Source organism: Microcaecilia unicolor, chromosome 1 (genome assembly GCF_901765095.1).
Source record: "Microcaecilia unicolor chromosome 1, aMicUni1.1, whole genome shotgun sequence".
NCBI lineage: Eukaryota > Metazoa > Chordata > Amphibia > Gymnophiona > Siphonopidae > Microcaecilia > Microcaecilia unicolor.
The window spans coordinates 575,614,174-575,629,740 of NC_044031.1; the positions used below are offsets into that span (position 1 = coordinate 575,614,174).

General features: G+C 42.3%; 1 protein-coding gene across 2 annotated transcripts in view; it reads left to right on the plus strand.

Annotated features, from left to right (window-relative positions):
- COL14A1 (collagen type XIV alpha 1 chain) overlaps positions 1-15,567 on the plus strand; it is a 417,802-nt gene that overhangs the window by 21,349 nt on the left and 380,886 nt on the right. For both annotated transcript variants that reach the window (XM_030218565.1, XM_030218573.1), the window contains exon 2: positions 3,185-3,303. In XM_030218565.1, coding sequence (XP_030074425.1) covers positions 3,216-3,303 — 88 coding nt within the window. In that variant the 5' untranslated portion in view covers positions 3,185-3,215. The remainder of the gene's footprint in view (positions 1-3,184; positions 3,304-15,567) is intronic.

Genomic DNA, 15,567 nt, shown 5'->3' on the forward strand with positions numbered 1-15,567 from the left:
GTGTGCGGATGTTATAATGCCGTTGTATCGCTCCATGGTGCGACCGCACCTGGAGTATTGTGTTCAGTACTGGTCTCCGTATCTCAAAAAAGATATAGTAGAATTGGAAAAGGTACAGCGAAGGGCGACGAAAATGATAGTGGGGATGGGACGACTTTCCTATGAAGAGAGGCTGAGAAGGCTAGGGCTTTTCAGCTTGGAGAAGAGACGGCTGAGGGGAGATATGATAGAAGTGTATAAAATAATGAGTGGAATGGATCGGGTGGATGTGAAGCGACTGTTCACGCTATCCAAAAATACTAGGACTAGAGGGCATGAGTTGAAGCTACAGTGTGGTAAATTTAAAACGAATCGGAGAAAATTTTTCTTCACCCAACGTGTAATTAGACTCTGGAATTCATTGCCGGAGAACGTGGTACGGGCGGTTAGCTTGACGGAGTTTAAAAAGGGGTTAGATAGATTCCTAAAGGACAAGTCCATAGACCGCTATTAAATGGACTTGGAAAAATTCCGCATTTTTAGGTATAACTTGTCTGGAATGTTTTTACGTTTGGGGAGCGTGCCAGGTGCCCTTGACCTGGATTGGCCACTGTCGGTGACAGGATGCTGGGCTAGATGGACCTTTGGTCTTTCCCAGTATGGCACTACTTATGTACTTATGTACTTATGTAAGACAATGCAGCTACTAATCACAGCTCTGACAAAAGGAATTGCTTCAAGGTTTGGTCCAGTATTTGAAGATGATGACTGCCATATTGCAATGATGCTTGTTCCAAAGTTCAAGTTGAGATATCTACCAGAACAAAAATGGTATGAGAAGATGCAGCTGTTCATTTGTGCTGTGGCCGCAACAGAAACTGAAGTAGGAGCTAGTGGCATATTTTCCCCTTCATTTGTGCAGGAGTTACAGTCAGCCTCCAAGGAAAAGACTGCTAGTGGAGTTGAAGATGTGTTCGATTTTCTGTCCACTGTAAAGAACAACCTTCCAGCAGTCAAATCTGGACTAAAGGAAGAGGTTGAGCATTGTGCGTGTCAGTGGGGATCGGGACCAGAATGGGGGAGATCGGAGGACCACTGAGAGTTGATTTATGTAGGTCCCAGGCAATATTCAAATTTAACTGCTTAGCTATGCAGGTGCTGGCTATTATTGGCAACCATTCACCCTACAGGCTTCTCCCAATGTCGCCCCCTGTACAGTCCCTGACCATTACTATGTTACCACATTACCTGTCCACTTTTTTTGTTGGGCAGTCAGATCCTACATTCAGCAGCACTATCTAGTTAAGTGGCTGAAATAAAAATTAATGAGAAGAGTGAAAAAATTCTAGTCAGTGAGGTAATGTGGATTGACTTTAAAGAAATCACTGGCGTGTATAAACAAGTGAGGATGTATGACAGGAGCAGGGTCAAGCTAAGAATGATAATGAAGCAAATCTGTAAAAGAGCTAAAAAAAACTGCTCAAATTTGTTTGAAGGGAACTGATGTTCAATCATCGCTATGATATCTCTCATAGCTATCATCAAAGAGTGAGAAATAAAAAGGTAGGAGCTCTCTATCAGAAGTCGGAAGTAGCAACATGTTTTGATTCCACAAAACAAAGCTCAGCAGATAAAGTCTGGAGAAATTACTGGAAAAATGGAAGGCTGGCACACCTGTGAAGAACTGATAAGGAGTGTGGTAATGGTCATCGCATCATTTTGTGGTGCTGTCACCCACCTTGTTGTGGATTCCATTGAAATTATTCAAGAAAATGTAAGATTCTTGAAGAAACAGATTTTTGGAACATTTATCTGATATAAGATGAAACTCTATAAACAACTGTTGAAACCAGCCAAGTATTAGAGCATTATATGTTGTAATCTGTTTAGAATATTAGATAATGTAAGCTAAAAATGTTTTACATAAATAAATTTGTTTGGAGCTATATTGGCAGCTTGCATGTTTCTATGTTGATTAACGTTTCCTATACAGTAAAATGCATACATATATTCAGAGGTATGAATTTTGAGCTAGTTGACTCAATGGCCTCTTGGCATGGTCCACCTAATCTTAAGGATTTGAATTTTGAGCAGGGGGAGGGGAATAAGTGACGAGTGGATTAGTAAACTGAAGAGAGCCAAAGCTTCATGTGCTGAGAGCACCACAAGTGATTTAAATTGATTTTCTGAGAAGTTATGCAGTTTCCTTCAGAACCACCATTAAGGAAATTAACCAATACAAGTATTTGGGGCCCCAGTTGACATAGGACCTCAGCAGAGAAGTTGACAGTACAGAACTCTTCAGGGCCACATTAAGGTGGAACATTTGCCTTGGAGTGTTGTTGGTATATGAAGGAATTAAGAGAAAGGATTGGTGTTGGGTTCGCCTCCCCATATGGCTCTTCTTGGTAAAAGGAAGCCTATATGATAGGAAGGAGTGCGACCACTGCTGGGCCTGTGAGTACACACTGGATTGCAGGTCTTTCTCTAATTTTATGTCTCACTTCCTGCCTTCACCTGTTGCTGACTGAAGACATGTGCAGGGCACAGGGCTGGTCACAAAAGCCTCTCCCCTCCATTCTTACCTTTTCTCTCCATCAAACTCACTCTTCCTTTCCTTCCTCCTCCCCCTTCTCACTGTCCTCTCAGTACATCCCTTCTTTTCTTTCTCTCTTTTGCTTCTGTCCTTCCCTTTTCTCTCCCTGTCTTATTCCCTTTTTTGCTTTCTGCTGTTGTCTTTCTCTTTCCTCTATCCTCCATTCTCCTTTTCTTTTTTATCCATTCATTCTTTCTCTCCATCTATCCTAACTTTCTGTCTCTCTTGATTTTCTCCCCCTTTTCTCTGTTTTTTTTTCTCTTTTCTCTTCTTTGTCTCTGTATCCCTCCATTGTAATACTTTTGCCCAGAGAGGCTACATTTCAGATTTGTACAAAAGTTCCACAGCACGGTTTGTTATTTTATGCACATTTTTACTCTCACAGAAGTTGCTGGCAATTAAATCCTTAGTCAAATAATGTACTAGTTCAGAGCTGCAGGAAAAGTCAGTTGCAGACTTTTATGGGGTTTTTTTTTTTTTGTACTACGTTTGTTTGAAACTTAAAACTGGCCTGAAAAATGCCAAAAGGTAGAAATCAGGACTAACTTAGCAAGGTTGTTTAACTTTAAAGTAGTTTCAGGCTTACCAGGTTTTACTGTTCATTTTCAGGTTTGCTGACATCAGCTGAAGAGAAAAAAGTATGAAGTTTGGACACAAGTTACCGACCTGGTTCCCTTTGCTTTTTTCAGCAGTAATAGTACATTTTGCTAGCCATGCTCAGCGTCAAGGTAATTGATGAGTTTTGCAAAGCTATTTTCTGACTGGTATCTCTCTGATGTGCAGATGTGCATTTACTCTTTCACAAACACACATGTGCGTGCAATGCCTGGCCATCTTCCACCTTCCACAGCATTTCATATCCCCTAAGCATTTTGTGAGGATCTGGCTTTGCCAGTTGATGTGACTCTGCAGAAGTTTCTTCTTTATTCTGTAACATTGCTTATTTGTGATTCTGGTGCAAACTCCACTACTAATCTGGGTGTGGCTGGTGGACAACAAATTCTTTCTGGTCAAATTTCAGCCCATAGTGGTCAGCAGTTGTTTTTTTTTTAAATCCTTATTTATGCCACAGACAGACACTGGCAGATTTAGCTGCATGTCTGGGCATTGGCATTGAATATCTGGGGTCAGGTGGCGGCCTGGAAGTTATGTGGGTGCTGGTTGATATTCAGTCAGCACTGGCATAGCTAACAGGTCCATTCTGATCTCCTAGCTATGTGGGCACAAGCATTGAATATGGCCAGTGGCCACATAACTGTCAGCTCCTCCCCCGACTCCACCCACTGACCCCCTCCGCATGTCTAGTAGCGCTATAGAAATGATAAGTAGTAGTAGTAGCAGTAGATAGTGTCACAGTGGCCAGAGCTCAGTTAAGAACCTCTCCTGCCTGCTTAAACCATTCTGAATATTAACACTTTTATTGCAACCATATTGGATAAAAAAATCCCATTATTCAAGGTAATTGAATGATTTACAGATCTCTCCATAAGATAAAGGACTCTCGTATTTACTGCATATTATGAGTGGTAATAGCTGAGTTGTGGGTGGAGATTTAAACCACTGTTCTTCAACCCTCTCCTTGAGGGACGCCTTGCTAGTCAGGTTTTCCGCATTACCCAGCGAATATGCATATTTATGGTGGCAATCCTGAAACCCCCAGCTGGCAAGATATGTCTCCAGGAGAGAGCTGAGAAGTACCTGTTTAGACCAGAAACACAAACTGGGACATTTACATGTCTCTCCACTGTTCAAGGTCTAGAAATTATAATTACCAGGTAATGAAAACTAATAAGGCTAGGACAACTGAATTGGATTCACTAGAAGGGGAAACTGTGGTTAACAATAAAGAATTCCTTGTTTGAACATATGAAAGGTGCATCCTAGATTAAACAGTAACCCCTGGATGCTATATATAGCACCCAGATTTGCATGCCCAAGATGCGTGCACAAATTAATTGGCTAACAAGCCCATAACTAACATAATTAGGTGATAACAATCAATTATTGAAGTGAATTGGCACCAATTGGGATTTGCATGCACATCTGGCAGCACACTATTCTATAAGAGATGTCGCCTAACTCTACTAGTGTGTAACTCAAAAGGGGGCGTGGCCTCGGGCAAGGCAAAGTTGCCCATGTAGTTACAGAATACTGCCTCAGCATGCATAACCTGGGCATCAGCATTTATACCAGGTTTCAGCAGGCATAAAAGTTTGGTGACTACAGTTAGGCACAGGAATCAGCACACACCTTTTTTAGAATAGTGCTTAGCACTAATGTTTTTTGGTGCCCATTTTTTAGCACCATTTATAAAATTCACCCCCCTAAAAGGGATATTACAAAGTCATATTGAGAAGGTGCTAACCCTAATAGAAGTTCTGCGAAGAGTTGATGACCCAGGGCTGCTGAGAGACAAAACTGGGCCTGGGGCAAACAATATTCAGGACCCCCCCCACCACTGCAGCTGCTCCCCCCTGCCGCTACCGCCGCCCCCTCCCGCTGCAGCGAACGAGAGAGAGTGCTCTGCCGGCTACAGGTCCTTCTTCCTGCCAAATCCCACCTCCTGTGAAGTAACTTACTGTTTCTGTATAGACAGGACGCGGCAGGAAGAAGGACCTGTGGCCTGCAGAGCAGTCTCATTTAATTGCTGGTGCCGGGCCCTCCTTGGAGGCCGGACCCAGGGAATCTTGCCCTCCCCTGCTTCCCCATCCTGGCGGCCCTGTGATGACCATATTGTTGGGGAAAGGCTAAGGAAATGGGCTGTCCCATTTGTTAACTGCTAGCAGGCCAAACTGGGGCACTAGCAGTTTAGTAGAGCAAAGGTCCTTACCCCCAGTCCCTGGGACACAGTCCAGCCTGTCTCGCTTTCATGGTTCCCATAGTGAATATGCTGGAGACAGTGCATACAAATCCAATTTCATGCATTTTCATTGTGGATATGATGAAAATCAGCCTGACTAGGTGTGTCCTGAGGACAGAGTTGAGAGCTACTATACATATCTAAGAAGGTCTCATCGCAGTCTGGCTGTTTTTAAGGCCATGGAAGAACATGTGCCCTTTTAGAGCTGGGTGCCATTCAGGCCATTTTACCTGGCTTTGAATTTTTTCCTCCCTATTTTTATCATATGTAAGTGTGTTAAAATGTATACAGTCTGCATACATACTAAACCACCCATGCTTTCCTCTGCATCAGGGGCTTAGTACATAGTGCATTAATTTACTATGCTTTTACTATATATTGTATACCCCACTGAGAGGGGGCAGAGGAGGAAGAGTAAGGGCAATTCGATAACTGGGTGTCTGCATTTATATGCCCCTTATTTTTTTGTTACATTTGTACCCTGCGCTTTCCCACTCATGGCAGGCTCAATGTGGCTTACATTGGGGCAATGGAGGGTTAAGTGACTTGCCCAGAGTCACAAGGAGCTGCCTGTGCCGGGAATCAAACTCAGTTTCTCAGGACCAAAGTCCACCACCCTAACCACTAGGCCACTCCTCCACTCCTGAACATAAATATACAGAATACTAGCATTTAAGCACAAAAGGTAAGCCGTATTGTAGAAAATGTTTAGCATCATATCTACGTTAGTTGAATTTTCTAATGTGTGCTTATTCGGTGTATGATTAGTATTATGCTAACATTGTAGTATATCTCTGCTATTTGAATTCCAGCGCTGTTAAATGTGTATATTTTTATACTGTTCAGTCCCTCTGTACCTCCTTGTGACTCTGGGCAAGTTACTTAACCCTCAGTTTCCCCAGATATGAAATAAAGTACCTGTATATAATATGTAAACTGCTTTGATTGTAACCACAGAAAGGTGGTATATTTTATTTACTTATTTTCATATGTGTATCCCGTCTTAACCCAAAGCGGATAACAATCAAACTTCTCCCTTTTTATGGCATAAAACAGCAATTTTGTACTTGGCTGAGCTCTGCTCCATGCATCCAACGCCCAGCAGTGAAATGTAAACAGCTTGCTTGGTGGTACCAGCCACAATAGGGAATCTTTTAAAATGAGAAGACAGATATTAACAAAACTGTTGCTCTACAGAGTTATTTAAAGGGAGGGACACTCCTTAATACATATTGGCAAGTTTATACTGACTGCAAGATAGTTTTGAGCATTGCAGAAGCTCCTTAGAGACACCTGCAAATGTTCACACAGTCTGATCCCATTCTTCACTAAACACAAATCATCCCAGCTTAATGCTAAATAACTTTACAGAAAAGACAGGCCGGAGAGAGAACGTGGCATGTCAACATGTTTCCATGACCTTACCTCAACATGACAGCTCCTCTCAAATGTTGGACCTGTGGAGGATAATTCTCTAAGGGGTCCTTTTACTAAGGCATGGTAGGGCTAATTTGCGGGTAGCGCATGCCAAATTGACACTACCTCCAGGGTAATGAGAGTGCCTGGTGGTAATTTCGAAGTTAGCGCTTGCTATTTCCTGTGTTAGAAAATATTTCTATTTTCTACTGGGAGGGGGGGGGGGGGGATTCCTGGTGGTAATCGGCAGCGTGGCCACATTGGTGCGCGCTGCCTGATTACCGTACGAGTAGTGCGTGAGCCCTTACTGCTAGGTCGGACTGTCTTTTCATGTATGGTGTACAGCGCTGCATATGCCTTGTAGCGCTATAGAAGTGATAAGTAGTAGTAGTAGTAGTAGGTCAATGGGTGACAGTAAGGGCTCAGGCAGAAAAGAGCCACATGCTACTTTTAATTTTAGTGCATCGCCATTTACTGTCCCATTACAAAAGGCCTTTGTCCCAGCCGCAGTAATAAATGACCCAGTGCATGCCAATTTCAAATTTACAAACTACTGCAGGCCACTTTTTACCGCAGCTTAGTAAAAAAGTCCCTAAGTGGGCACCTCTTTTTAGGTGTCACCAAAACAATAATCAAAACATAGACAGAAAAACTTAGTGCATTTTCTGCATTGCACAGAGCACTAAGTATAACGAGAAAGGAGGTTTTTTTTATGCCTGTGAGGTATCTCCCCTTAAAATCATTACCCTAGAGATTGCATAGCAGAGGTTGGGTTCTGAAGCTTTTTCCTTCCTCTCGGTTTATAGTTGATGTCTGTATGTGCATAGTAATGCAGTTTTTGTTATTTAAGTGATATTTACATACAGTAATATCTAGGTTTTCGTTGACTTCGGTTATTGTTGGTTTCGGTTTTCGTCAATTTTTTCCGCGAAAAATTTGTCTCAGATTTCGTCGGCTTGCCCACGTGACCTCGCTGCTAATTTTGCAAAAACAAAGGGCGACCCACGCATTCTCCTGCTCATTGATTCATATGGAAATAATTGCCTCGGTTTTCGTCGGTTTCGGATTTTGCCGATTGTTTTTGGACGGATTATCAACGAAAACCGAGGTATCACTGTACATATATTTTAGGTGTGAGCATTTACACCAGACATGCAGCTGGTGCAAATGCTTTTGCCTAAATTGTGAATGTACATGCATAAATTAAAAGTATTTTGTAATCTATGTGCACAAATGTGTCTCATACCCATGCTCTGCCCAAACTTCACCCATGTGAATGCCCACTTGCAAAGTACGCGTGTACTTACAGAATAGCGTGCAACCAGAAACTGCTCATTTAGAGGGGAATTTCTATAAAATCAGTGCTAAGCAGTAGTCTATAAAGGGCAATCTGACATGAGTGCCCTTTATAGAATAGGGCATACAACCAATTCTTCCGCCGAAAATTAGGCACCAGAATTTATGCCAGCTGCACTGCATTGCATTTCGGTGCATAAATGGCATTATTCTACAATACTGCATGCAACGTTTTGGTAGGCCGCTGACCCGTCCATGCCCCTCCCCTGGCCACACTTACTTTTGAGTTGTGTGCTTTGGGATTTAGGTGCCAAATGTTATAGAATAACGCACAGGCAGCTGTATGTGCAAAACCAAATTAGTGCCAATTAACTCATGGTTAATGGCTCATTAACTAATTTGTTTGGGCATGCCAGTGATGATCCTAGGTCAGTTGCCACCCGGGGCGGATTGCCGATGCGCACCCCCGCCCCGGGTGCAGCATGACACCCCCCCTGGCTCAATGACACCCCTCCAGCGCATCAACCCCCCTCCCCGGGTGCATTCTTGGCTGCTGGGAGCAGCCGCGTGGCTCTCGGCTCCGCTGGCTCCCTGCTGCCTCTGCCCCAGAACAGGAAGTAACCTGTTCCGGGGCAGAGGGCGCAGGGAAACAGCAGAGCCGACAGGCATGCGGCTGCTCTCTGCACCCCTCCAGTGGCGTGCACCCTGGGCAGACTGCCCCCACCGCCCCGCCCTTGCTACGCCGCTGGGGCACGCGTCTTGGATCTGTGCCAAAATTTCGATGCCATGTTTAGAATCCAGGGGCTACTGCATATGTGTTCACCTATACACATAAATGGCTAGAATATTTGTATTTATATGCATACCTGCTTCCTGAATGTAGATGGCTCCTTATAGAATTAGCCCCTAAGCACTGATACTCTCAAAGCACCTTGATGTCATGTGATTCCTTAAGGTGTTTTTAATGTTTGGGTGAACAAATAGTTGCTAAAGAGAAGTTCATACATTTCTTTCAACTATATCATTTGATGTAAATACAAAACTTCATCTTAGAACTCATGGGAAAAAAAAAAAGCTTTGTGAGGGCACAGCTGCTATTGTGCCTGCAGTTCTGAAAGGAATATTTTTCACTGAGTGACAGAAAAAGGGAGAAATGATTAAAGTTGTAAGCAGGTTTTGAATGGAGCCTGAGGTAAAGTTAGGAAAACACACCTTCGGCGCTCACACTGTGCTTCTTCACTGCACTGAAATGAATGCTCCTAGAAGTGGGCAATATTTATTTTGCTCTGTTGCTTACCATAGTCTTATGCGTCTTGCTTTCATTCTGGAAACCCACAGGTTTTGCCTCCTATGGTAAATGCTTTTATTCCAATTGCATTTGCAATGCTCTGAAGTGACTTGCCTTTTTAATTTTTTTTCCAAGTTCTGTGAAAGCATCTTACATTATCACAAAGAGGTGGGGGAGGGGTTATATGGATCCAGAAGGGGGAGGCTGCACCACTCTAGTGGGTCTGTGTATATTTAGTAAATGCAGTCAGAAAATAGAGTTTGAAAAATCAAAGTCTTTCATAATGTTTAGTTCATTTGCTGGTACAAAACTCATCTGCCCAATATGGCCATGGTTTGGCTTGCATCTGCTTCAGGGGCATATGATGTTACCTTAATAGGGAATCTCAATTTTAATTGTCAAGATTCAAACATCCAGAAATGAAATCTAGAGGGGCATTTTCGGTATGATATCTAAATCCGACGTTTTACGAAAAACTCCAAAAATCGTTAGTGAACATGATCATTTTCAAAACTGGCCATTTCCTAGACATTTTCTAGATGTTTTGTGCTTAGTGCATCTATCTTTTTGACCATTTTTGAAAAAAAAAAAAAAAAGGCCAAATGAAAAACGCACAAAATCAAGCCATTAGGATGTAAAAATGGTCTAAAAATGGGTTTTGAAAATAGCAATTCATTTTTGCGAGAAAAACGTCCATCTGCTGGTTTATGCCACCTTTTCAATGGTTTTCTCTTTTGAAAATGAACCCCCTAGTCAGTTCCTTTCTGCAATTCGATTGAACAAATGGGCATTCCCACATGGCTCATACAGCACTTGTTTTAGGCAGTTACCCTGACACTTAAATTTGAGATTCTGTATTAAGGTGACATTCAGGCTCATTTTCAAAGCACTTAGCCTCCCAAAGTTCCATAGAAACCTATGGAACTTAGCCTCCCAAAGTGCTTTGAAAATATGCATGATTGTATGTCCCTGAAGCAGGCGCAAGCCAAATTGGAGGAGTTCCATATATGGTGCCTAAAAAATTGGCGCTGAAATCAGTGCCAACTAATCATATTCTATAATAGGCACCGTTTATAGAATACGCTTAGTTTATATTTCAGCATCTAAATCTACACACATCCATTTACACCAATGAAAACGTGGTGTAAATCCCTGCGTGTACATTTATTATTATTTGTTGCATTTGTATCCCACATTTTCCCACCTTTTTGCAGGATCAATGTGGCTTACATATTACCGTTAGTGGCGTTAGCCGATTCCGGTCTGAACAAATACATGGTATGAATAAATACAAAGTGATATTGTGGTAGATAAGGTACATTAATGTAGGCACACTAAGCCATATTCTATAAAGGTGTGTAAATTTTAGAATGCCCACAAAATGCCCATATCTCCGCCCTTAAGCATGCCCCCTTTTGCCTGCGTGCGTTAGAAGTTTGTCACGCTTCATTACAGAATATGCTTAACGAGTTGTGCACCTAAATTCTAATCAATGCCAATTAGTGCTCATTATTGCTTGTTAAGTGTTGTTATCAGTGCTCATTAACTTGTTGAGCTTGTTAAATTACGCACATTGTTATAGAATCCCCGCTGATTTTGGCACTGATCTGTAGGCGCACTATATAGAATCTGGGGTAATGTGGCCACGTGGGGCAGGAGACTTTTGTACAAGCAAATGAACTAAACGTTATGAAAGACTTTTTACCACACTGCTTTGTTTTCTAACTCTATTTTCTGATTATGGACTCATTGTTTTTTTTCACCTCTCTTTGATGGTATGTAGCAAACATACCCGTAATTTTTAGTGCTTACTGTATATCCCTGTTTTCTATGCATGCATTGAGAACATGTGTTCAGTTCTAGCATGCTCCTTCATTGATCAAACTGCAGTTTTAAAAGAATAACAAATAAACAGCAACAACCACAAAAAAACCCCCCAGGAAAACAATCTCTCAAGCAATCTTTTGTGTTTTGTTCCGATGAAAACTGGGTTTCCAGAAAACAGTTGTTACATATAAAACTGACAATATCTCTTTCACATTTTACTGGAGTGTTGTGTCTCAAGTTTAGGATGTGAATAATAGATAAAGAAACTAAGAGTCAGAAAATTGGATTATAAGATTAAGTTAAAAAACGGGAAATTAATCAGTCACGGCATTTAACGGAAAATACCAGGAATCTTAAACTTGGTATTTGCTTTGGTTTCCTCCATTAGTGACAAGTAGAAAAATTGCCTGGTTTAATGAAAAGTGAAAACAATGTATGGAGTAACTCTATACCCATTTGATATTCAGAAGTGTCAGGGCTAGCAGGAGAGCCCCAGTTAAAGGTTTCAGCATGTCCTCTCCCTTTGCTAATCAGCCATGCCTGAGGGTGACATCCAGTGTCTCTATGAGCTGAAACCTTGTGCTTGTCTCTCATGTTATTGGGGATGATTGCTTAAATGTAGCTAGTGGGCATTCACCTCTGCATTCCTGCCATCCTACTCAATATCTTTGCACAGCATATGTTTCTCAGTTGTCTGACTCACATTGTCTTCTTTTAATAACTTTTTATTGTCACCTATTGTATCAATTATGCAGTATTGCTCTTTTTACATTTTTCTCTCCTCCTTTTCCACCCCTTGCCCCTTGTTCCATGACATGACAACATTGTCAATGATTTATGACAGGTAGAAAAAGAGAGAGACCAAAAGTACACAATCAAAACAGCAAAAAAAGCACAAATGTGCCCTCAAGAATGGCACAATGGAGAGTCCTTTAATTCAACAGACCTGACACGGCCCGTGTTTTGGCGCTAACTGCGCCTGCCTCGGGGTCAAATTAATACTCTCAGCAATGGCAAGTAAAATCCAAAAAGGGATCATTCAGAACAGCACTGCGTTGTAGTTAGCAGCAAACCAAACCAAACGTACTCTTATGCATTCAAGGTTTCCAACTAACCGCTGAGAGTATTAATTTGACCCCTGAGGCAGGTGCAGTTAGCGTTAAAACAGGACAAGTGTTGGGTCTATTGAATTAAAGGACTTTCCGTTGTTCCACTCTTGAGGGCTCATTTGTGCTAATCATATATGACAAAAATCCTAGATTTATTCTGCTTTCCTCACATCCAGAATCATGTATTTATTACCAAACAAAGGGGTCCTTGTACTAAAGTGTGTAGGATTTTGCAGTTATTGCCCCATAACGCAAGAAAGTAAGGCATGGTAAGTGCAAAATTAATGCGTAAAATATTAGGGATGTATCCATCATGTCCATTTCAGCTCCTGCATTAAAATATCCATTAGCACATGCAGATGCTCTTATATTTATGCTTATAATTACGTATTTGATACACCACCTTTCAACTTAAGCAATCAAGGCGGTGTACATTTTAAATCCAAAGAAAGAAAAGGAAAAGAACTGCATCAATAATAATAGCTAAGACGAGCCAGAAAATGAAAACAGTAAAAAGAAGAAGAAGAAAAAGAGAGCACCATACTGAGTATGCTGTCCCAGGCACAGCTATCTCCCCGCCAGACGGGAAATGCCAGTGAAAACAGGTGGGTCTTTAAGGAGGCGCTAAATGATGGCCAGGGCAGCTGGGGGGGGGGGGGGCAAGATTCCCTGGGTCCGGCCTCCAAGGGGAGTCTGGCAGGCAGGCAGAAGGTTCTGCTCCCTCGGTCAATCTCTCTCCTTCTCCTGTGTGTCGGGACCTGGGAAATTGCATTAACGTGATAACCCAGGTCCCGGCACACAGGAACAGAAGAGTGGTAGACTGAGGGAGGAGCAGACCCAGGAAGGTAAGGGGGAAGGGGGTGGCAGCGTCCTGAGTGTGTGTGTGTGGAGGGTGGGGGGGGGGGGGAGTTGACCTGCCTGGGACCAGCTTTGTCTCTTGGAGGCCCTGACAATTGCTCAGCACAGAAGGAAGGGGGAGAGATTTCCTCAAGATTGGAGTGGAATAGAAAGCAGATGGTCTAGTAGACTCTAAGAGGAAGATGCACTAAAGTCGTCGGTAATTCCCGTTCCCTACCGATTCCATAGCGAATCGATAGGGAACGGGAATTCACTAAGGAAAGGGAATGCAAATGAGCTACTTGTTGTAGCTCCGTTGCATTCACCATTACCTTGGTAGCCAGTCGGAGAATTGGGATGTCCTATTCGGTTATGCTCCTCTTCTTGGGTCTCTTCAGCCAATCAAAGCGCATCTAGCTTGCTGGTGTCAGCTACACGCACTCTGATTGGCTGAAGAGACCTGGAAGAGGAGCATAATGGAAAGGGATGTCCCGAACTCCGGATCGACTCGCAGGTCCCCGATTCCCCTCTCCTCGCTGTTACAGAAGGTGAGCAGCGCCGGGGAGACAAAACTAAAAAAAAAAAAAAACACGGCAAAACGACATCCCTCACAAGCGCAGGCAGAGTACGTCCATAAAGGACGCCCCTCACATGCGTTCATTGCTTTTTTTTTCTTTTTTACCTTTTTTTGGGGCCCTTTTCCTTTCCGATTCCCTCACAGGAGCCCTAACGAGAGGTGCAGACCTCACGTTAGGGTTTCCACGGTAAGGGAATCGGAAAAATGGTAGTGCATCTCATTATAATGAGCTGCAACGGTACTGCAGCTCATTATAATAGCCTTTGGATAATTTCCATTCTGTTTTTGTTGCCTGCTACCGTGACAGGAAAAATGCCCTTGGTGCATGCCCCCGGTAAACTACTTGCGTTTTAAACTGCCTAGAACCAGTTTAAAACGCAAGTTGTGGGCTCGTTAGGTTTTGTGCATCTGGCTCTAAATGTGGACAGTTGGCAGTGTGAGGTGATGCTCAGAGGAGGAATGCAAAGAATGGGCAGGTACTTATGGGGTAAGCAAAGAAGACAGATAGGGGGGAGACCCTGTATGAAGGACTTTAAAAGCCAAGGTCAGAATCTTGTGCTTTATTCTGAATGAGATGGGAAGCCAGTGATATGTAGCCAGGAGAGGCATGATGTGATCAAAGCATGAAGCTTGCATAAGGAGTTGAATAGAAGTATTTTGGACCATTTGGAGCCTCTTCAAGAGAGAAAGGGGGAGGCCAGCATAGGCAATGTTACAATAATCGAATCTTGAGGTTACCAAAGCATAGAGAAGGGTCTCACAGGATACTGTGTCCAAGTAATGACTTATTGCTCGTATACAGCGAAGAGAGTAAAAACTGGACATAATAACAACTGGTACTTGTTGTTCAAATGGTAAGGAGGAGTCAAAAATTACTCCGAGATACTTGAAAGCATCAACTAGCTGGATCAGAAAGTCTCAAAGTTTAGGCACAACTGAGGGAGTTAAAGGACTATTTGTGACCCTACTTAGGAGATACTAAGTAGACCCATGCTACCTGCAGAAGTGCTGCCCCTAACACAAAATGTTTTTACTGCATAAATATATGTGCATTAATTGCTAAATCAATGCAGAAACAGATGTCATGCTTGTGCAGTAGCAGCTAATGTGTTCTAATTCATGTATTAACTGCCTAATACACTTTAGTAAAAGGCTTGTTAATGATCTATTTGGCTGATAGTCTAAATAATATTCGCATATCTTCATAAAAATGTTAACCCGCCGGTATTATTAAGTTTTGTAATGCAATATCTCACTGTGTCGAGATGGTGGTTCTGTTCATCTCCAGGTAGCTAAGCTGTGTTTTCCCCTAAATCAAAGGCTTTCTTAATGAATTCTTCATCCTTATTCTCCTTAGAAAGCCCTGATAAATCAACAATCATCTCTGGCTCTGGTTTTAGTTGAAACCGGACAATATCCCTAAGGAAACTAAACCAAATGCCAGAATATTGCAATGGAGTTTCAAGTCCAAAAATCATGCCCTGAGGAGCCCACTGTCAAGTTACAGTTATACATCAAATCGGGCAATACTTGCTTTAAATGTTTGTCTTAGGACTATGTAGCAACGCCTTAATAACTCATACTGAGTTCCTAGTAGGGAACTATTTTCTATAACAGACTTTTCCTCTGTTGTTTTTTTTAATGAGATGTAAGATTTTATTCCACAGATTAAAAAAGTAAAAAAAAAAAAAAAGGGTCCAGAGAAACATAAAGGTTCCCACATCAGGTTGGTGATGTCCTTGCAACTGAATCCATACTCTGTAATGTGTGTCTGACTATTGT